Consider the following 23,921-nt stretch of genomic DNA (forward strand, 5'->3'; position numbering starts at 1 on the left):
CCTCTATCAACACTCAATAGCCCTTATAAGGTTGACTACCACTTCCGATGATCGATTATGTTAGATCTGAGACATCCAAACCTATAAATCTGGTATTAAAGAGTGAAGTGCTCCAAACCTATAATTACATGATTCAAATATGACTATCATGATAATAAAAACTAAATGGACACATTATTTTCTCCGTATTCCGCTGACATGTCTTTATAGTTTGATCAAACTAAAAACTAATATGATGTTTAATATTTCAGGTTGGACTAAAAGAGGTTGACCTTCCCTTAAGAGATTATTGGGGCAAATGTTCTTTAGTAAGACTTAAAGTTCATTCTATATTGGTGACCCCTACATCAATGAGTTGATTGTTGCTAAGGAATTAATCATATTGCAATGGATGCTGATTACCTTGTCAAAGATCTTGTTGTTAAGGAATTTTATTTGTGACTCATGAGGCTGATTGTGCTAGTCATAGTCATGTCATGTAAAGAAGAAGAACTACTGTGGGGAGCTCCACTTTGCATTTTGAACTCAGATAATCTTGAGTTCAAACATAAAAGTTTTAGTTTTCGGGAAAAAAAAAACGAAAGAAAGAAAGAAGAAGAAAAAAACCTTATGATTTTGTTGATCGTAATGGATGCCGCTAAGTTGTTGTATATCATGCTATTGCATTTTACATTTCTAGTAAGTTCATGTCATTCCTCAAAAACATTTGATAGAACTGAACCGATTGGAGAACAACTCTGAGGAAAAATCGAAATACTCATCTACCTATTTCCATACTTCATATTTACATGTAATCACCATGTGGAGGCCATAGTCATGTCTAGAGTGAAATACACATATTTTTCTAAAAAAAAAATAGTTACTAATATTATCTTTTTCTCAATGTCCATTTTTATTTTGTTTTTGTTTTTCGTGCTCTCAAAGACTCTTTTATTTTATTTTATTTCATTTCCTTTCTCATCAAACAACCCCATTCGACTAAGCCAGATTTAATCAACCCAAAATTTGGACTGGTCCAAAATAAATAATATCTATCTTAAAATTTTGAATAAAATTATCAAATATTTATCTGTTTAAATTAATAAAAGCATAAAATAATTATATAAAATTAATCTTCAAATTATCATTAAATTTTAATTATAAATAATAGTATAAAAAAATACAAAAATTTGTATTATTGAATATAAATTAAAATGTAATATAATGATATTATTACTATATTTTAAATAAAAAATAACATCTAAAAATATCAAATTTTAAGAAAAATCTCTTTAAAATGACTTGAAAAGGGCTAAAAATGACTATTTTTATATTTTTCAAGCTTTAAAATAGTTAGTCTTATTTTTTAAATTTTGTTCAAATTAAGGTAAATTTATTCAAAATTATTTTGGATTAATAACCACTTGAATATTATCTAATAAGGTTTTCTAAAGTTTTGAAAAGAAATTCTTTTGAACCCTCAGCCACATTATCTTTTAATGGGAGTAAACTATTTGTAGGGTCACAATTAAAATAAGTATAACCTCATTTAGAAATAGTGGAACACAAATCTATTTTATCCAAAAATAGCAAAATTTTGCCAAAAAAAAAACCTTAGAAATATCTAATGAGCTCTAAATGGTAACTTTTTTTTTTTTTTTTTAATTTTAGGACCATTACAAGACATATTTTCAGTTAATTCAACCTTAAACAGTAATTTTTTTTAAATTTGTGATCAATTTAAGCTAAAATTACAATTTTTTTGGCCAAATTTTTTATGAAGCCTTAAATGACTAGTTTTCTATTTTTGGCCTTTTGAAATTTTATTTTCAATTAATTTAGTTCTTAAAATATTTTTATTTTGACCAATTTAAGGTGAATCTAGAATCAATTGGGGACAAAAAATTATTCAAATATTATCAAATATCATTTTATGAAGTTTTAGGAGGGAAAAAAAAATGTAGACCTAAGTTGCACTATTTTTGAATGGGGTCACACTTTTTTGGATCATATTAAAAAATAATTTAACCCGTTTAAAAAGAATATAATTCTTCATCTACGTATCAATTTATTTAAAATTTTCTATTTTATTGTTAAACAGGTTAAATTTTATATTTCAAGTAAAAGGTTATAATTTCTATTTTAATTTGTAATCAATTTAAGGTGAACACAGAATTTGGGTCAAGAAATCACTTAAATATTATCAGAAATAATTTTATAAAGCCTTCTTCTACACGACTACACTAAAGTAGACTGACTCACTTTAGCAGCCACAAATATCAGAACAGATACGTTTGGAATGGAAGAAATGAATGAAGAAAATGTGTCTAGAAAAAGGAAGAAAACACTACTCTTGAAACCTTCAAAATACAAGCTAATAATGCATTAGAACAATCTGGAGAATTAGAAATCACTGACCTTTTAGTCACCAACATGTAGGAAATTAAGATCCAAGACTTCCAAAGTCCATCGACACGCATGGGTTTATCACCCTTGTTAATCAAAATAAGATGGAACGACAGAATATGCCACTAATTGGTGGTCATTCTTTCACAACTTTATAGAATCATCAACAAAAAGATCTAAGAAAGAAAGAGTATCACTTCACACGTGTTATACTTGGGCACACACCCTAAAAAGAGAACAAAAAGACATGGAAGTCGATCACCATAAAGAAATAGAAGGGGCAAGTAACACTTTGAATTGTTTTTGTTTGATTACATATTTAATTGGGTTGCCGCAAGACCATCCAGTAAAACAATTAATAAAAGATTAACCTTGCTGGTACTCAGATAGCAAAGTAGAGCATGTCATTTCTGATGTGTCGTATCACATTTAAGCTCCTTCACAACTTGACAATGGAGTTCCACAAAAAGAAAATTCTTTACAGCAGCCACTATAACATTTAACTGCTTTCAGTGATGTAAATCTCTCTGATTCTGAAGAATATGAAGAAGCATCAGACGTGTATTTGGATTTGTCATATACCTATGCTCTTTTAACCTGTCAAACATCTGCAGAGAATAAACCTCAGAGTCAACTAATGCCTATTATAAAAACGAGAGTAGAGTAGAGTGATTAAAACATAAAAGTTATTTTGGACTCCGTTTCTTAAAATCCTACGGAACATGGAGGCACACCTCATAACTCCCTCTGTGTGTGTGTGTTACATATGGATCCTAAGTTAGAATGATACACAGGTAGCTTCCAAGTTCACCTAGAACTAGGTAGTTTCCACCCTAATTACTAACAAAAAAGTTATTAGTAATTTAGTAGTGGACCTACTTTTCTCTGGATCAGTGATTTAAAATGTGCTAGATGCCTAAAGGTGCCAAGGTCCCAAAAAGCCTTAGGCGCTAAGTGCTCGCCCGAGTGAAACGAGACTCTCTGAAATATTAAAATATAAAAAATATATAATATAATTGATAAATATGTTTATTTAAATAAAAATATGACATTAAATTATAAAGATCTAAAGTACCAAGTCACATTATCCATCTTTTAGTAACAAAAATGTCAAAAAGACTCAAAACACTAACGTTTTAAATAAACAAAGATTAGCAATGTTAAAATCTATATTATCAATCTAGTAAATAGAGATTAGTTTATATAGTAGTTAACAATCTACTGTTAACAATATATTATTTATAGTTAACAGTAGTTAGAGAGGGAGAAAAGAACTATTTATTAATAGTAAGGGGATAAAATTGTCACCGACAATGTCGAAAGTGACAAGGAGAGGCAACGGTAAGAAGCTGGCAATAGTAGTAGCGGTGAGAAGCTGGCAGTAGCAGCGGAGGATTAGTTTAAGATAGTTGCGACAACACTACAAACGACAGTAGCAGAAGCGGCAACGGCAGAAGCTGCAGACGGCAGCAGCGATAGTAGCGGAAGCTACGGATAACAACGGCAAAAGTTCCAAAGGGAGTCCGGCAGTGGCGGAGGAACCTGTGGTCCTCTCCCTCGACAGGTTGAGGAATTGCACACGGAGCGACGACGGAAGGAAGCTATGGGCTCTTGCGAGGCCATCAAACCCGTTCGTTGGCGACAGAGGAAGGCTCGGTCTGCTGCATCTGCGACGAAGGCAGCAACAGAAAGTGTCGGTGGCGGAGGCAGAAACAACGCTAGTGTTGGCTCGGGGTCGCGCAACCGTAAAGTGCCGCTTTTGAGGGTAAGTAACTATGTTAGTTGGTTTAATCAAACCAAACTAACTACTATCGAACCAAACTAGACTTAAAAGTTTGGTTTGATTACCTTATTTGAATCGACGCTTGCCCGGAGCGCCAGACGCCCAGGTTTGAGCGAGCCAAGCGGCGCCTCATTGAAGCGCGCCGCCTGATCCACACACGAGGCGCTCGAGCCTCACCTCGCCTCGCCCGAGCACCTAGGTGAGCGCCCGAGCACCTATTTAAATCACTGTTTTGGATGGCTAGCAAAGTACACAGATGGATAACCAAAAATACCATCACAATTGTGCTAGATAATTAACAACTACAACACATGGGAAGTCACTAATTGAGCATGTTATGATTAACTCCTTGAATGCAATAAAAAAATTAAAAGTATGAAAAGAAATAGAAGAAGCTGAAGCTTGATGATCTTGAGTATCATCTCCAACAATTGCTTCTGTTGTAATTAGTTACTGTTTTCATGAAGGCTTTATGGACAAAGTCTGCAGCTTCGAACCTGGTATTGTTGTTTACTACCACTTCCATTCTTCAGTCCCTTCACTCATTAGGTATAGGTTAAGAGTTCAGGTCATCTAAAACTATTTAAAGCTTTCAATTATGATTTGACGATATACCAGGTAACAAAATATTCCTAAAAAGAAGAAAACCACTGTAGTTATAAAAATGTCTGTCTGATTTGAATCATTAATTACTGTAGAGGATGCAAATTTGCATAGAAAACACAAGGCTTTGGATCATGGATGAGGAATTGGAAGCAAGGTTCTAGGCACCATATCATGTCTTTTTTACTAAAAAAGTTTAAATGTGGCAAAAATATCTGTAATTTTGACATAAAAGGATGGCAACACAGATAATAATTTTACAATATCCATTAACATTGAAGTTAATGAAGTTAGAAGAAAAAGTTTTTGATGCAAGCAGAGGGCAAACTTGCAACTCCAAAAAATAGTAGTCACTGGTGAAGAAACCAACCATAGTATTTTAACATTAACAAAGGTGTGCATTTGCCACAGAAGAATAAGAATACAAATGACCAATAGCAATAAGCAAAAGATTGCTTACTTGAACGAAGTCGTGTGATAGGAATTTCTTGCAACTCCCTTCTGATGCACAGCCACTCACCAAGCAAAGACATCAATGCCAAACCAGTGACATTAACAACCCACCAGGTAATGGAAGATGGCCAACCTCCATATATAATGCATATAAAGAGATGAATAATGTAGAGGGTAGCTGAAAAGTCCAAGCACTTTTTGGCTCTTTCTACCAAATATAGCAAATAAATTGCCCTGCTCAAGAAAGAAGAGGTAAATTAAGGAATTAATTCTGTTATCAGCATTCACCAAGCATGTTTAGTTTTAAAAACTTTAAATATTATTTAAGTAGCCTATTGAACCGTACCTATGCTAACGCAACAGTGTGCCTAGATAATCAACTTATTATCTACTCTTCCATCACTTTTTTAGTTCGGAACATTATACACTTAAGAAAATTGAACTTTTGAGACCTCCATAATCAAGATGTATTATGACTTGTAAAATCATTCTCAAACTCATAGATCCATTGTGAGACAAAGAAGAAAGTTTCCATATCGATATATTAGGAAAAAGAGTATACAGTAGGTATCAAAGGAAGAGGTAACTTTGACATTATCATGTATGAGCATATATATTCATGTACGAATATATGTATGATAAAACATGCACACATGTCTAGGGAACATAGCATGGACTTCCAATACGCACTATCCTAGATACCAAAACACCCCTGTAAAAGACAAGACTAATCAATAATATTACAAGCTGCTCTTCACCATAATATTCAAATGTACTTTGCTAAAGAGATTTTAGTCTAGGAACACCTGATACCAATATGACAAATCCAAGGTATAATGTTGTTGGTTATAAGCAGCCTTTCCTTTTGAAGGTAAATCCTACTAAGCTACCAATTTATTTGGAAGAAAATTGAATTCCTACCAAAGCAGTAAACAAGATGGATAAATGGCAATTGTCGAAGGTAAGCTAATGGTAATCTTGCACTGATCAAGACATCAGATAACGGATAAAAATCACAAAATATTAGAGAATATGAGCACTGAAGTCAATGGTACACTAGTACCAATTAGTATTGAATGTAGAGTTTGCTGCCTTCTTCCCTTTAGTATCATCAGATGAACTTTAATGTCTACACATAACTATCAATATCTAATGGCAAAAAAAAAATAATGTAGATAGGTAAACTATTTCATCTACACAATATACTTGCAAACACAGAACTGCCAAGAAATAATATTTTAATTTAGAGAAGAATCTGTTTTTCCTAAACATGTGACGTGACGAATCATTTTGGTTGTTGTTGTCATTGTTTTTCTTTTGTTGTTTCCATTGTATTATCAATTCATGTGTCTTTTGTAAGACTATGTTAGTACCATGAGAAGCAAACCATGAATAATGCACAGCAAGAACTACTTGAAAGCCGTCAATGACTTTCTATAGCGATATCAAAGAATCTTTTTCTCTTGATAATAATATGAACTAAGAACTAGATATATCTTGTAAAGTCACTTTCATGAGTCATGTAATGCATAAAACGTCCTTATTCTTACTAGCCAAGTGTAGGCCTTGTTTTTCAAGGCAAAAAGAAAGCATTACAATACCAGATAAGGGCATTCTGTATCAAGAAAAAAAACATAGAGTCATGAAGAAAGCTGTGAATAACAATATGTAACTCATAGTAGCTAGAAGTTATAAATACATTTCTTAAGTAAGAAATAAATGTTATAGTTAGGAACTCGAATGAGCTGCTATGGAGCAGTTTGTAGGGAAATATTAAAGATATTTCAGATGTGTATGGCATGAAAATTCGGTCTCCATCATACAAATTACTGTTCAAGAAAGATAGGTGAATCTGAGAGGACTGCCTCATTACAGCCAAATATCATTGGACAAAACAAGTGAAAGTTGAGAGCATGGGTTATGATAAATACTTTTGTTTGGCAAGCCAAAGGTCCCTAGAGTCAAAGAACCACAAAAACTGGAATTGCTATTCATTAAATATCAAAGGCAACTCACAGAACTAACAGTTGTGATGTGTGTAAACTTGAATATAACATCGAAACACATACTTCAGACCACATGTTCAACGGAGCCAAATTACTATATGGAGGCAAGCGTAAAATGAACAATAAATATAAAGAGTTCAAAAGGAACATCAGTTTCAGAAAGATAACTCCGAAGGTTTGAACAAAATGATCTGCAAAACCAAGAAACATGATATTTTTACCCAGCGAGGGAGCTGAGAAGGAACGAAACAATGGCGCACCACCCTGTGACGGTGGAAGCTGTGAGCGTCGAGAAATCGAAGAAGTACATGAGGCTCATCTGGGAAACCCGCGTCCCCACAAGAATGGCCATGAACGATCCGAGGGTCAGATAGTACAAGCACTGAAAGCAGACGATCTGCGACACGATGAGCCACGGATCCCAAACGATCGCCCCATAGAACATGACTCCTCCTCTCGCTCCAAAACCCTACCTTTCTTATTTTTGCTCTCTAATTCAGAGCAAGAACCATCTGAATCAAGACACAGCAACAGACAGCTTCCAGTTCTCCTTTCAAACGATCGAACGGAGAAACAGACCAAAGCCTCGACAATTCTCCAACACAATTTCCAGATTTAAGATGTCGAAGAAGAACAAAAGCCAACGCTAGCAAGATCGGGATCCAAACCCCGGAGCGAACCACGAAGATCTGTGCTGAGATGAAGAGGAGATCGGAACGAAGAGAAGCCCCCGGCGCAATCTCCAGATCTCAGGGGTAGGATTTGGAATCGCAGGCAAGAGGCGAGACTGCGAGATTCGTGTTTGCCCTCTCACTTCCGCCCGCCTTGTGATGAGAGACGCGGCCAGCGTGGGGCCCACATAACATGACGCATCCGGTCAACCACTCCTTCCGTCCCCTCGAAGGACTGGTAAGCGTGTGGGTAGTTTCGTCGGAGGTGTTAAGAATATCTTTAGCGGTGTTTTGTGTGTATATTTGATTTATATTTTTAGGGCAAAATAAGAATATATATATATATATATATATATATATGTATATATATAAATATAAAGATAAATGATGAAGACTAGATTCAAGGTTAAAAATTTACAATAGATTTTTTTATTAGATTATAATATTGAATGGCTCACAAACATCTTAACCGTTGTGATCTGCATGATGAACAGATTAATTTTATCTATAAGATGATACTAAGGAAACTAATAGAAGATAAGAACAATTATTGTAAAAATTTTATTGAAGAAAAAGTGAAGAAGCTTTATTGAAATAATTTTAGCATGAATACATTAACATGTCCTTCTCCTATTTATACATATTAGAAGAGAGAATGTAAGTTTGCTAAGTAAATGGCTCAGATACCAGAAGCTTTATTGAAGAAGAAGTGAATAAGCTTTATTTAAATAACTTTAGTTTGAATACATTAACATCTCCTTTTTTTTTATTTATATATATTATGAGAAAGGATTTTCCTCAATAGAATAAAAGATTTCTCTCAACAGAGTAGAGATATTTTCTCATATGGAGAAATCTTATCTTCTATCAGATACTTCACGTTTCCATGTTCATCAGTGGCATCTTCATAAAAGTCTCATTAGAAATAAGCTTCAAACCTTCACGATTTCTTTTACTTCTTCCACAAATATTTGCTAGTTATGATCAAGAATGACTTCTACATGCCTGTGATGTAACAGAGGAAGGGAAATGTAGTGAGTGTAAGAGAAGACAGATTCATGATGCTTTGATTGAACCTACAGATAAGTGGATTATGATATGAGGCATCAGTCCAAGTCCACAATTCCAAAATTGGAGAGAAGGATCTTTAGCTGTTGAACCAGGCTTGCACCTGTTGCATACTCTGTCAGCAAGCCTACTGCAAATCCAAACATTGCCCATCTGCAAGATCGCACAGAAACAGAAACTGGTGATTGAGATATCCTTTAGAACAAGCAACAGAAACCCATGGAGAAGTTGATGGGGTAGCAGAATTTAATTTCATGGGTTGTAATGAATGACATCAAGAAAGAAAATTATGATAAACCAGTTGGTAAAATCTCACGGTAAGGATTAGAATATTTGATTGATACTAGAAATTCTTATGTATAAACTGTAAGTATAAAAACTTTGGTTACGCTTGTGTTATGTAAAAAAATGTAATGCTAAAGATTAAAATCAAATAATAATACATCAAATATAAGATACAGTCATTCAATTTATATGTACATCGTCGTCCAATCCGAAAGCTGCATCGATTTATAAAAAAAACTAGATTCGTCTTTTCATCTCTTCTTATCTCTTACCAGATCGTTATAAACAATATATTAGGATTAAGAATAGATATGTAATCTCAATAACCGATTGTTTCATCCCTAGAAAGTCTTATCCTTTTACACGCAAGAGTATAGGGTCTAAAATGGTGACTATGAGAGTCTTTATATCTCTTAAGGAATTATATCATAATTAGATTTTCTTTTTATTGATCGATAATTATAATCAAAATTCAATCAAATCTATATGTCCATCCATATGATGGAGGCAGTTGGTCTTATAATGAGAACACTAGGGATATAGTGTAGATGTTCATCGGAGAATGAATTCACTGAATGATTCACTCATAGAATATTGGCTGGTTAATGATATCTCATCATCAAACAACGGTTCTGTGGTCTTAGTTGTGTGTATAGTCTTTAGCCTTGAGACACCAAGGATATCTTGTATGAGTATTCTATTCTTTGATACCGAACTTATAGGTCTTGAGATTCCAAATCTAGCACAACAGGTCATCGGGAGTAGTAGCCAATCTTACGAGAGCAATTGAGTATCAATAGAGGATCATTCGCTCTCAATGTCATAAGAGGAATATTACATGTATTCTTACTCAAACAAATCCATGACTAGGGTCATTCAGATTAAGAGAGAATGAGTTCTTTGGAAAAATCCGATTAGAGCAAGACTCGAGAAGATTCTGTATGAGGCCTAACAACACCACACCCGGTATTCGATCTAAAAAAATATTAGATGGATGAGGGACTACACATACATAGTAATTGAGTACAGACAAATCCAATGAATTAGATTCCTCCATACCATCTGGGGACTATGGCGTAATGGCTTAGTACGTCCATAGTCGAGTTAGTGAATCATCAAGGGATGATAATTCACTGAATCGAAAGGAGTTCTGAGTCAAAAGGAGTTTTGACAAATGCAACTCACGGCCAGCTTGGTATTGGGCCTAAAGGGTCATACACAAATAGTGGATGACATGACAAATAGAGGTTGAGTATGTAAGTCCTTATTTTATTGGATCTATTAGGTGAGACCTAATAAAAACTTAGAGTGCATAATTGAATAGAGATCTAATTTTCATTAAGCTAGGGATAATTGGATGGAGATCTAGTATCCAATATGCTAGGATAATTGGATGAAGATATAGTATCCAATATAATAGGTTCCATTAGGGTTTATTGTAAGAGCTCTCTATAAAAGAGGATGTGGGACTAAAAGGGTTATAAGGCTAGACCCCTTAGCCACCACCTCCCTAACTCCTCTCATTGCTTCTCCTTAGCCGACTACCCCTCTCTTTGGTGTGAGAGGGTAGCAAGAAGGACTACCCCTACTACGTTTGTGGTAGTGCATGAACGCGAGGAAAGAACATGTCACGAGAGAAGGTGTGTTACCGCTTCTATTTTATTTTTCGGGGCGGTGCATGTGATGCTCTCCCAAGTTTTTCAACAATAGTATTGTTACATTTAGGTATATAATCATAAACTATATAGATATCTAAAATATTATCATCTTATCCTATAACATAATTACTCGAAATATATTCATTTTTGTGATTATCTATATATCTTAATTATGTGTCATTATGAATATTATTTTTTTAATATCATTTAATATTAATTTTTTTAATATAATTTTATAAGTTATTGGGTTAGGCCACTTTAACGACTATAAAACCAATATAATAATATAAAAAATAATAAAAAATATTTTATAAATATTAAAATATTCATTATAGTTCACATCTTATAAGCCTACTATCCTAGGCCACTTTTGGTAGCTACTAATCAGAGAAAGCTTAAGGATATGAGTTACAAATAATATTTAGTAATTTTTTTCAATCTAATACATGTTGAAATAGTTCAAAAATAATAAAATAATAGTCATAATAATTATTAAATATTAATCAACATAAAAAAATCATATGATAATTATAATTATAAAAAAACATATATCATACTTAAAAAAATTATCATTTCATAATTTTAAATATATATATGAATAACTAAATAAATATCTAAAAATAATAACTATATTTTAAATTATTAAATATAAAATTTTGTCAATATGTCATATAAGAAAACTATAAAGAAAAATAATAATTTATATTTTTTTAAAAATTCATATAGAACTTTTAGATTAATCAATCCTATTTAATTGGGCTACCCAAATTGAGCACATAGATTTGAGCCAACCACATGCTAAATTAGGTCCGTCAAAATTAAAATTGATCAAAGTAAAATATTGATCAAAATTTAATTAATCGGATCTAAATCTAATCAAATAGTCAAAATATAATCATGATTAGGTTTGATAAAAATATTTGATTAAAATAAATTAAATTAGTCAATTTTATAATTGAGGACATAAGAGAAATCTTTAATTTTTGAAGAACAAAATTATAATTTTATGTTAGATAAAATAAAAATATCCAATTTATGAAGGGCATAACTGAAAAATGAATTTAAGAACATAGATTAGAATTATTTAATTTTTTTGAGGTGTAAAAAGATCATTTTAGTTAAAAAAAAACCTAAAATCTCTCTTGTTGTAGTTGCTTTTCACCTTGCCCATGCATGCAAGTCTCACCAGCGATGCAGTAATCGTCTATCGCTTGCGCACTACCCGTGATAGCATGATTGTTCTCACGCAATTAACTAGGAACCTCACCATCGTCGTACCGTGCCGTGCCATGGTGCTCACGCGTGGCTATGCATCAACTAGAGACTACACCATCGTCGTGCCCACATGTGTTGTGCATTGACTAGCGACCACATCGTGACTGTGTAGTGTTGTGCCACCTTGCCAACCTGTGATTATGCACATACTCTGATTATCGACCCCAACGATTATCGCGACGTGTAGTTGTGCTCACACTTTCGCTTGTTCAATTGCTAGACTTTGATGTCTAGTTGATGCTGACCACAGCCAGAAATGCCACCATAATGGCATTGCTACACTACAGTTGTCGCATTAGTCGCTAATAATGACATTACTATAATCATTGCAATCACTATAGGTAGTGGCACTATAACCACCGCACATAGTGGCACTATTGTAGTCACTGTAACTATCATAGGCAGCGGTACTACTACAACCACTTATGACCAAGGCAAGTTAATCGTTGCTAGGCTACTACATATAGGCAATCATATATGTAGTTGTCGCTAATTGTTGTACCCCACGGTGCTTCTGCTACATAAGCAACTATTGTTTGCAATTTGGTTGACAATTATTGGAGGTCGCCTCCCTCAATAATATTATTATCAACAATAAGTTATCGATAGTGGTCTATCGATCAAACATGAGAAATCTCGCATTAATCGTAAACAGATGATAGAACATACTAGAAATAAAAGCAGATCAACAACACAGATGAATCGTTTAAGCATCGTAAATGAAAACTGAATAACACCTTTTCTCTAGCGAAGAATGCTAATAAATAGATCTAAGGTATTTAATTTTAAAACATGACTTTAATACCAATTATAAATATAAAAATCATGATTATGCTTTTGTCGTGCGAAAACTTTAATGCTAGAAATTAAAATCAAATAACAGGAGATCAAATATACGATACATACTTTTCGATGCCATTCAAAAAGTTTTTATCTGATTTATAGATGCATTATTATCGGATCCGAAAACTGAAGCTATGTCCATATGCAAGAAAAACTAAACTCGCATTCTTTGCTTTTTCTATCCTTCGTAGGATCCATATAAGCGATGGATTAAATGATAATTAGAAATCTCTCTGATCATTTCCTAAGAAATCTTATCATAATTAAATTTTCTTTCTATTGGTCAATAACTATAATCAAAATTCAATCAAATCTATAATATATCTTATCTAATTAGATAGAAACCATATAATCTAACACAAACATCTCTTAATCTAACTCATTGTTTTGAAGATACAAAGGATAGCCTAATACCATCTGCAAGATCACCAAACAACAAAGAGCGAAGCAAACAAGTTGCACAGAATCAAAACAGGACAATCTAACAGCCAACATTCTCCAAAAACAAACAACAGTTCTCCATAGAGAACTTGACGGAGTACCATGAATTCATTTCATGAATTGTAATGAACAGCATCTAGAAAGAAAATTATCATAAACCAATTCGTCACAGTTCGTCATAAGGATGAAACATGTGACGATACTATGAATTCCTGAGCACATACATTTCTGGTCATCAGTTTAGAATTAATCACCTTGTCATTGCTGTTTAGAAGATCGAAACACAGAAAGCCTAACACCCATCTGCAAGATCACTGAACAACAACATACAGCAAAGCAAACAAACCGCGGGGAAGCAGAAGGTGATAAAAGAACATCCAACGTTGTCTAGCAAAAACAACAGCAACAAGCAATCCATGGAGAAGTTGGAGTACCGCGAATTCAATTCATGGATTATAATGAACAGCACTAGAATGAAAATTTTCTGTAAACCAATTGGTCACAGCATCAGATAGATATATATATATATATATATATATATATATATATCTGATGGATATATTACTGTCAACTTCTATCTAAGTATTTTGATAAGTAGTTTGGATTCAATAAAGTTGATGGACTAATTAACTCATGATGCCTGGATTATGATAACTGATATCAAAGTCAATCTAGTATCAAGACATGATGAGAGGACTCAGGTAGAAAAAAACTATACGTGAAAGGAGTAACTCGCTTGCCATAGAGTAATCATTGAACTACGCCTCACATGCATCATGTTATGATTTGATTAAGCCCTTAAGTAGGAGAGTTTTTAAGAGTATCTTATAAGAATTTAATGGGCGTACGATCGTCAACTTAAGATTAAGTATTTTGGTATGTGATTTAGGTTTAATAAAGTTGACAGGTCAATTAACCCACTAAGCCTAGGTCAGAACAATCGATATTAGAGTCGACCTAATATTAATGTATAGTAAGGGAACTCGAGTAGGAAAAGACTATCCGTGGATGAGATTAGATAACACGTCACAACGTGGAGGGTTATGTCTCGTATACGTCATGTTATGATTTTAAAGATTTAATAAGTATATTATTATCAACTTCAGCCTAAATATTTTGATTAATGATTTAAGCTAAATAAAATTGATAGGCTCATTCCAATCACAATGATCTCTTTCTCTAAATTACTAATGCACAACTATAGTATTACAATCATAATGATCTCTTTCTCTGAATTACTAATGCAATTAGTCCGCCAGGTAAATTGATGTCTATCTTCATGCGATTGAGACTCGATAAATCACCTATCAGATAAATACACGTAAATCGAAGAACACCAATCCTATCTTTCCAAACCACATATTCATATAATAGAGAGATGAGATGAGGTGAGGTGAATCTTTCATCTAAAAAATAAGTCATAATGAAAAAGGCATAAGCCATCAATTCTCTCTGGTACCTGCCATTGCTGATCTCATTTTTGGTCAAGAAACCAAAGAAAGGACCCTGGTCTGCCTCCTCAAGCTTCCTCTGCTTGAAGTAGTCCTGCAGCTCCTTGGCCACCTTCCTCTGGTATTCCAAAGTCACCACCACCGGCTGCAGAGGAGCCTGCGCGGGGGCAGGGGAAGGTGGAGCGAGGGGTGGTGAAGAAACAGAGGAAGAGGAAGAGGAAGAGGGAGGGGTGGGTGGGGAGAGAGAAGGAGCTGCAGGTCTCCTTAGAGGGCCCTCGGCTTTGGAGCTCCTGATGATGGTAGATGGCCTGAGAGGCAATCTGTGAGAAGGATGAGGAGAGATTCTGATCTTGATGGAAGGAAATGAAGGAGCCAAAGACATGCTTTTTTGCCTCTCACACACACTCTCTCTCTCTCTCTTTTTTCTTCTCCTTTTGTTTCCCTTTTTGTGGTCTTGCGCTTACTTTCTTAGGGGCAAGACATGTTTGAGAAGACAAAAGGGAATAAAGAGGGTCCATCAAATTCTCCAAGTTGTGGATAAGGTAAAGAGGGATGTTCTTTTATTTCCCCCAAAATGATGGAAGACAAATTATGTCTCTAATTTTTCTTTTAAACTTACATTTTTTTGGGATTTTATTTCCCCCAAAACTTACATTTCTTTTAAACTTAAATCATGTCTCCAATTTCCCCCAAAGTCTAAGAAAACACTTACATTTTTAAACTTAATTTTTCTCTGATTATGCCTCTAATAATCACAAGAAGATGAATAATTAGTGATATGAGAGGCTATTTTAGTTGATAAAAATTTTAATAAATTATCATTAAGTTTTTAGACTCTTATCATCAAATCTCCACAACTTCTCATTTGTAAAAAGATGCAACAAACAAAGACTCATGTGAAACACTTTATCAGTGTCAAAATTGATATTATGATTTATTATTATAGATAACTTAAAGTCTCTAATTATATTGGATTTAGTATATTTATTTAAAAGATCCATCAATATAGATAGATAAATTTTTTTAATTAAAATAATTTTATATTAAGATAAAAAAATACAATCAACTCATTTAAGCTTCTCAACTAACAATATATTTTATTTTCTTTATTATTATTATTATTATTATTATTATTATTATTATAGTTTTAAGATAATTAGAGGTAGGTTAGTTCGAACTGGAATCGAATCGAGCCGAGACCACAGTTCAGTTTCAACTAGAATCAAATTAAGTCGAAATCAAAACTAAATCGAATCAAAATCAAAACCATCCTAAGTATATTTGAAAATCGAAACTCTGATTTGATTCTTGCTCCTAAGTAAATTACTAGCTTTTCCCTCCCAACAGTCATATAAATGGTTATATTTAGAGATATTTTTTTATCATTTCATAATTTAAAAATACAAAAAAAAATTAAAAAAATATATATATTTGCCCCTTCTAACAACTACATAATATATAATTTTAGGTGCATTTAAAAAAGAAATATCCCTCAAATCTGTCGTTCTTCTTAGCACCTTTAATTAAGCACTCATTGAATTTTAAACAGCAATCTCTTAAACCTTTTTTTTTTTTTCTCTTTTCTTGATCTGATGGCAAGCGAAAGCCATCACTTCACCACGAAGAAGCCTTTAAAAAATTTAATCATGACAACTCAAGAAAGCCAATACATCAACATTGATGTCTATACGATCCATGTCACATGTAATTACTATATCTAAGTTTTCGAGTTCAAGAGGGAGGATATAAAATATTCCAAAAGAAAAACATCCAATGCAAGTCGGGGGGTTAAATGCAAATTTTTGAGGACCTTACTTCTCTCACTTTTTATTTTATTTTTTGGTTAAAAAAGTCATGAAGTAATAGCTAGATTAATCATCATTGAACATTTGTTTTTTAGTTTCGATGAAAATGTCATATTTGTTTATTATTGTCAAGAGGCTTTAAATTCCATCACATAATGAGTTCTTATACCGCTGCACTTTATATGATATTTATAGACAAGATTTGCGAAATATTTTTTGAGCTTTTGATGCTTGTGTTTACTGGAGTGATTACTAGCAAATACATACACTCTTACATGAAAACCACTTGTCATTGAATAAATAACGATGCTTTTAGAGTTTTCCATGCAGTTGATAATATTTATAGAATGATAAAAATAATTTTATAAAAATATTATTTGATTTTTAAAATATTTAATGATTTTGATAATCCATCGACAAATATCACTTCTATTATGGAATTACATGCAGTTCGTTAACATGTTAGATGTGCTTGTCATGTTTCGAATTTATGTATACAAGATATACTTACATCTCTTAGAAACATTTTCTTATTAAGCAAGCTATCAATTAAAGAATCTTTTTTTTTTTTTTTTGGTAAGTTTGATAAAAGAATCATCCACAATTAATGAAAGAATTGACCAAAAAATTTGCTAGTGATGTTCCTACATGATAGAATACTATATATGAATTGCTTAAAGAATATTTTAAATATAAAAAGTTATCAAGTACTTCTATTGTAAATAATGTTAGACAAATTTGTTGATATCCATAGTAGCATTGAGAATGTGTGTGAAAGAATTTCAAAAGTTTTTAATAATGCAACATATACTTTATTTGGTGTTTATTATCCTATTGCACATCTTTTTTTTTTTGTTGTTTGTATTAATATTGTTGTTGGTGCATTACAAGAATATGAAAATGATAATAATGGTTATAAAATTAAAATCGATAAATTATTTTCCTAAAATTCTATCGGTTTATTTAGTTACATGTGTTTTTATCCTCCTATTAGATTAAATTAAATGGCTTAAGTAATTATTTATCCATTTATTTTGAAAGTTTAGGAATAAATATTGATATTTGTGACAAAATTAAAGATAGATATTAACTAATATGACCATTATAGTGTTAACTATAGTAGAGAATATGATACCTCTGAATCTACTTACTAAGTGTTGGTGGGATAGTAAAATCTTTATGGGAGAAAAAATATTGGTACAAAGAAAAGAAAAGAAAAAAAAAGGGAATTCTAAGCTTGAACAACGTATCTAACAATATTTATTGAGTTTATTGAGTTTGGCGATAATTGGGGAATGGTGGGTGTGATACACAATAATATTTCTAATTTTTATGAAAATTACAAGGCAAATACTAAAGGCTCCAATGGTAAAGGTGGTTATTGAGTAAGCCTTTAGCTAAGAATAGATCTTAGATCAAATCAGATAGAACATAACCCTTGAATTAGACAAAGGTAGGGAAACAAAAACAAGAGATCGTCTATAAAGAAAATAATATCATATTGGACATATCAATAGAAGAGATTATTTGAATTGAAATATTTTGTAATGACAACAATCATGATTAAATATTTATGATTTTACTTAGTTTTATATCAAGTTTTTTTTGTTACGTCATTACACATCTACACTCAAGTTATTATGGATGTAGATCAAATTTTTAAAACTTAAAAATAAAATTATAAAATTTTGATATTATAAATTTTTAATAAAAAAATATTAAAAAGTATTAGTTAAAATCGGAATCAAAATCGATCAAACTAGAACTTGTAATCGTCGATTTAGTTCCGATTTCAATTTCAAAATCGGCCCTTATCGATTGAGTTTCGATATTAATTGTTGTCAAATCGTAATCGATGATTCCGATAACGATGTGTTGTTAGGTCTAATTAGAGGTATAGGCAATCACCTTATGTGTTATGGAAGGCTCTATTCTTGCATGAGGATGAAAAGCCTAATTTGATGCTTGCTTAAGCCTAAGCACAGCTTACTAGCAAAACCACTCTCCTCATTCCAACTACAACTCAATGTTCCAATGATTTAGGATGAAGCTTCCATCAACACTTGTCACTATAGAAAGGAATGAATGTATTACCTTAGGGTCCTAAATTTTGCCCTTAAATGCATTTATAAGTCCTCCATCAAGCACACCTCCCTTATTCCCTCCATATTTAAAAGACAAGACCTCCTTCAGGTTTGACAGTAGTTGTCTGATAGTAGTACATGAAAAAAAATTCCACTAAAATTGATTGATTATTTATTAATATGAAGAATGATAAAAAATATTTTTTTTCATTAAAGTTTATTGATATGTTCTTCCTATTTATACAAGTTACGAGGAAGAATTTTCCTCGACAAAACAACGAGATTTCCTCGTACAAAAAAATCATGTCACTGACTTAAAATTCAAGAAAAAATTTAAAAATTCAAAAAGTTAATTTACTTAAAATTACCTTATATTCTAATCAATTTACTTAAAATTACCTTATATTCAAAATTATCCCTTTTTTCTGTGAATCTCAGTTTTCCCCTTAATACCTCTTCCTCTATTTCCTACTCCTAAGTTGTTTTGCTACTTTACCTCTCTTCCCACCTCCTCCTAAGTTGCTTGCTCCTTCCAAATCTTTTTCTCTTTCTTCCTAAAAAGAAAGACCATAAAAGAAAATTATCAATAGAGGATAAAAGAAAAAAAAAAAAAGGATACTTGCAATGCCAAAAAGATATCTTTCGATAATTTCTCAATAGAGGATAAAAGCTAATTAGTGATAAAAATATCCATTTCTAAGAAAATTATCCATTGATAAAAATATTTTGTGACTAAAAAAAAACTAAAAGGACAGCAAGAAATGAATGACAAGTGACTAACCCACCACCATATCTATACATAGCCAACAAATTGTTCTGGCGCAGTTCTCAAGCTTTTTAACAACCGAAAGATTTGCTCTGAAATTGGCAACAATTAAGTTGCTGAGCTATGAAAGTAACCTTTTGTTGATTACCTCACAGGCATCACGAATACAAAGATAGATGCAGGGGAGCAGAGTCTATTTAGACACAAAAATGTTCACTTTGTTTGATACAGCAATAAACAACATAATGTTTAAACACAGAAGCACTATACGAAGATTACAGTACGGACAAGGCAAACAGGATGAGCCCAGATTGCCAAAGCCAAAAATGTCCTGGAAGGAATCAGGACAAGCAGACATGGCGGCTGAAACAAATAAAATGATACACAAAAATGTCCCAAGGAAGTCCTCCAAAGAAGCTTTTTTTCGGTTGTAATGGAGTTGTTGACCGGTTGATACCAGCCCATTAAATCAGAGCTTCCGGAGGTCACCAAAATATTACCGCGCTTCTCCGATCTGATCTGCTTGGGTCTTTGCATCTGTCTGTGCATATATAAATTCTACTGGATTACACATTCACATCTTCTGACTTTTTCATGCTTGAATTCCTCATCTGATAGACCATCATCGCTGCAAATTTTTGAAGATTCCATATTAGCAAATGTACAGTAAGCACAACAAGGGTAAGCATATTTTTAAGCTAAATGTGAGAGTTTGAACGTCGGTGACCTTTGGCTTCTTCACAAATTTGTTATATTTAAGCCAAAGATTTTATGATAAGAAAAAAAAAAACACTGATACTAGCTAAATGGCAATCGATGGTAAGACCACCCGGAAGACGAACAATTACTCCATTAGTCCAGGAAGCAAAGTCCATATTCAGAAGCAAGTTAGAAAGCCCACTCATCAGCTTCTTACAAAATCCATTTATGGCTCTAATCTGTCTCAATTTATCCTCCCCAAGATTTGACATTAACCCTCATAAAATTTTGTAATCTATAGTCTCAATTTTCTCAAACCTAAAGACATGTCAACCAGAATCCTACTAATACTGGACCTTTGCTTCCCATATCAATCTATCCCCTGTTAATTTCCAGTCATAATGTCCTTATTATTAAAAACAAAAGAAAGAAAAGGAAATCTCAGAGTGCAGACCATAATCGACAACCCTACTTCAGAGTCCAGAACATGAAATTACAACATTAGACTATCTAACCGGTCAATAAGAACTTATACTAGCTTGACAAACTAACCGCTATACTTCTTGAAAACTATACCAACGTCAAAGGGGTCAAGGGATGTAAGGTTGATCCTGTTAAACCAACACATTGTGGATAGATTAAAATCACTTACTATCAGTTAGTATCATTCATAATTTTCATGATCATGCAGCCAGTTCAAAGCTATTCTCTTAAGAACATAAGATCCAGCATGCATCAATTCTTGCCCATTGGATCTGAACCGTTTGTCATGCTTGCTTATCCCTCTGCCTAATACCAGAAATACTCTTGGAGTCATCAATTACAACGGAGTGGAGAAAGACAAACAGGATGCAGCTACCTTTACATGTGTATTATTTTCAGGATTTCCAATATTAGATAATAGAAGTAAACCAATGTTTTGACTACTTTGGGGACTTCCAAAATTATACAATAGAAGTAAACTCAAGTGCCTCAAAAAGGGCATATTTTAAAATCCAACAGCAGAAAATGGGCATTTTAGGAAATTACAGAGGAAAACCTTTATGAATGGCATTATTGAGTATTAGGTCTAATTAACCAGCATAGAAACTGGGAAGGGTATTCAAAGTTTTACTCTGGGATGTGGCATGAAACTAGTTCAGATATACATGATCATTCTAGAGACTAAAACCATCTTTAATTAATTTGAAGCCATTTCACAAACAAATTCTTTTGTTACTCATGACTAGACTCAATGATGACAAGCTAGAGTCAAAGATTAAATGATCTAAATGAGAGGCCAACACAATTACCCCTGATCTTGTCTCCGTGTTTGTGCAGCAGGGATGCACTAGTAAGTAGCATGATGTCGACAAAACTCTTTATATTATTCACTAATATTTGCAAGCAAACATACCTGAGCTCAAATTCTCTTATCTCTACCAGCTCTTTGCCACATTTATCTGTCCACTGAACTTTCCTACCTACGGTGCAACAAGATGTTTCATTTTCCGCTCCTTCCAAAAATTCATGGGGATCATCACCTTCATACACTGTTGAACAATCTCTAGAAAGCTTCTTTAGATTACTCTTGAGGCATGGCTTCCTCTCGCTCACAGTGGCAGCATCATTGATTAATACCTTGCTCCTGTCAGAACATGATGAATCCGATAAAGTTTCAGAATGGTTAACCAGACCAACTTTACTAGGAGATTCTCCATCGAGTTGTGCGCAAGCACACTTGAAACATATGAAGGAAGTGCATCCCTGAGAATTTTGCTTTTTCCTAGAAGCCAGCTGAGATTCTGGCTCAAATTCTTGCTCCACCAACAGGTAGTGACTCCATGGTGAAACTTTTATGGGCTGTTCATCATTTCTCCGGCCAAAAATCAGAAGGGCAAGACCACTGCTATACCCTGATGCAGAAGAAGAAAAGAACCCTCCTCCTTCCACAGCCAAAAGCATTTCAACAGCTCACCCAAACCAAATAAGCAGAAGCTTCATCGAGTTTACTGATGTAGGGATGTGCTTCTGTCTTTGAAGTTGGCCTTATCCTTCCCTCTATCATAGATATAACTAACTGCAGCGAAAATAAAAAGAAATTCAGAAAAAGCACAACAAGACACTGCTTAATCTCAGACGAGATAGGTACTTATTTTCCATCTATCTGATGCAGAAATATAGTTTCAGCAATAATGGAATTTATTAATCATTATGTAATGATCAATAAAGAACAAACATGTAGTAGGGTGGGTTGAAATTAAAGCAAAATGGTTTTGAGGCATTGGATTAAAATCAAGTGGAATAAAGATGACCATCTCATTGCAATCACTGCCACCTAACAATTATTTGACAAGATACTTTGTAAAATATATAGATGCTTGTAAAGTTTTGATGTAAAAATCTAAGGTAATTGATATAGACTTCTGGGTGGTTCATGCATAGTTTTAGGTGAAGCAAAGAATTGAAGAATATATGAGAATCTATATGTCAGAAGAGAAAAGCTAAGAGTATGTAAAATACCATGAACAAAAAAAGTTACATACAAAGGGCAGCAAGTTCTTCTGTGCCATGGTAAATAGTAAGTCAAGCTACCGAAAGTTCAATCTACTCAGAAGAAAAGATCCGATCTAAGTTTCATGTGAAAGAACTGATTCCAGCTTTAATGAGTTCCCTATATCGCTCAGATAGATGTTAAATTTCATTAGAGGCTCCCGAGATGGAATTTGTAAATCTATTAATTAGGCATATTCTTATCATGCTGAGAGATAGGCTTTTGCCCATACACGGCAAAGAGTTGTCACCCACTTTGACTAATACCCATGTACTAATTATCCAGTGAAAACCATGTCAAAGCCAGTGATTAGAGGCCCTTCTTCTGGAGGAATCTAAAAAGACCCAATCAAGTGCATTAAAAACCTTCCTTTTTTCAGAGACCAATCTGCTCTATCACTATGATTTTATCGTTAACTACAAGTTGAGCATCCATAAGTCCATTATCAAGAAAGTCCAAATCTTGACCACATTTTTCTAACTCTCGTTTTCCAGACAACAAGACCACCAGAATTCAACAGAGATTCAAGCAGGAATACAGTAGCTTCCCACTAGAAAAACAGTTAGATCAAGCAGGAACTCCGCCACCGACAGATCTAACAAATGATTTGGTAAAAGAAGAGGACTTGGGAGGGAATGGTAGACCACAAGAATGCTGGATCCGAAACCCTAATCCACTTTCTTTTATCTAAACTCATATCTAGCTGTACCCACGAATCTAGGGTTCCAGTTTCCGATTTCGCATCTAAAAAGCGCGACGAAATCACCTCAAATGAACTCATTTTCGAGGGAAGAAAAAGGACATGGAACCTCGAATGGGGTCTCGGCGACAGAAGGCGATAAGAGTACAAGCGGAGATTGGCAATGGCGACCCCGGTTTCCGGTGAATCCGAGATCTCTTCGTCTTGGCCGGGCAGGCGAACGGATCGGCGCGGAAGAAAGGGTAAACTCGGGTAGTAGCTACGACTCCCATTCATCTCCCGTCCTATTGCTTTGCTCGGCGATCGATTTGGAAACGCAGATCCTGACCATTGGATCAGCGAACTCCAGTGATTGATGGAGTTTAGTCCGTCCGATGGTCGTCGGGTGTCGGCTCTCGGATGATTCTGTGGT

At 33.7% G+C, this 23,921-nt stretch overlaps 3 protein-coding genes across 4 annotated transcripts; all 3 read right to left on the reverse strand.

Moving 5' to 3' along the window:
* Window positions 1-2,649: 2,649 nt before the first annotated feature.
* On the reverse strand, window positions 2,650-8,038 carry LOC135678537 (uncharacterized). The gene is made up of 3 exons (XM_065191463.1): window positions 7,452-8,038; window positions 5,232-5,458; window positions 2,650-2,993 (listed from the first exon to the last, which is right to left on the reverse strand). Exons 1-3 carry the CDS (start codon window positions 7,673-7,675, stop codon window positions 2,986-2,988), a joined length of 459 nt encoding a protein of 152 aa, XP_065047535.1. The 5' UTR covers window positions 7,676-8,038; the 3' UTR covers window positions 2,650-2,985.
* Window positions 8,039-8,827: 789 nt separating this feature from the next.
* LOC135587037 (light-harvesting complex-like protein OHP2, chloroplastic) lies at window positions 8,828-15,397 on the reverse strand. The gene is made up of 2 exons (XM_065191471.1): window positions 14,931-15,397; window positions 8,828-9,122 (listed from the first exon to the last, which is right to left on the reverse strand). Exons 1-2 carry the CDS (start codon window positions 15,302-15,304, stop codon window positions 9,008-9,010), a joined length of 489 nt encoding a protein of 162 aa, XP_065047543.1. The 5' UTR covers window positions 15,305-15,397; the 3' UTR covers window positions 8,828-9,007.
* A 4,297-nt stretch (window positions 15,398-19,694) lies between these two features.
* LOC135678546 (uncharacterized) lies at window positions 19,695-23,902 on the reverse strand. 2 transcript variants are annotated; one of them, XM_065191478.1, is made up of 3 exons: window positions 23,619-23,902; window positions 21,673-22,335; window positions 19,695-20,205 (listed from the first exon to the last, which is right to left on the reverse strand). In XM_065191478.1, the coding sequence occupies exons 2-3, from the start codon at window positions 22,218-22,220 to the stop codon at window positions 20,136-20,138; spliced, it is 618 nt and encodes a 205-aa protein (XP_065047550.1). In that variant the 5' UTR covers window positions 22,221-22,335; window positions 23,619-23,902; the 3' UTR covers window positions 19,695-20,135. The 2 variants fall into 2 exon arrangements, with proteins under 2 accessions (XP_065047550.1, XP_065047553.1); XM_065191481.1 differs by having other exon boundaries at window positions 23,576-23,902.
* Window positions 23,903-23,921: the final 19 nt, after the last annotated feature.

The sequence above is a fragment of the Musa acuminata genome, chromosome BXJ1-1 (assembly GCF_036884655.1).
Source record: "Musa acuminata AAA Group cultivar baxijiao chromosome BXJ1-1, Cavendish_Baxijiao_AAA, whole genome shotgun sequence".
NCBI lineage: Eukaryota > Viridiplantae > Streptophyta > Magnoliopsida > Zingiberales > Musaceae > Musa > Musa acuminata.

Coding starts and splice junctions, on each gene's coding strand:
- LOC135678546 (XM_065191478.1), bottom strand. CDS start 22,220: ATGCTTTTGGCTGTGGAAGGAGGAGGGTTCTTTTCTTCTTCTGCATCA. Junction 20,206..21,672: donor ATAAGAGAATTTGAGCTCAG/GTATGTTTGCTT, acceptor AAAAATTTGCAG/CGATGATGGTCTATCAGATG.
- LOC135678537 (XM_065191463.1), bottom strand. CDS start 7,675: ATGTTCTATGGGGCGATCGTTTGGGATCCGTGGCTCATCGTGTCGCAG. Junction 5,459..7,451: donor CTTCTCAGCTCCCTCGCTGG/GTAAAAATATCA, acceptor TTTCTTGAGCAG/GGCAATTTATTTGCTATATT.
- LOC135587037 (XM_065191471.1), bottom strand. CDS start 15,304: ATGTCTTTGGCTCCTTCATTTCCTTCCATCAAGATCAGAATCTCTCCT. Junction 9,123..14,930: donor AATGAGATCAGCAATGGCAG/GTACCAGAGAGA, acceptor GCGATCTTGCAG/ATGGGCAATGTTTGGATTTG.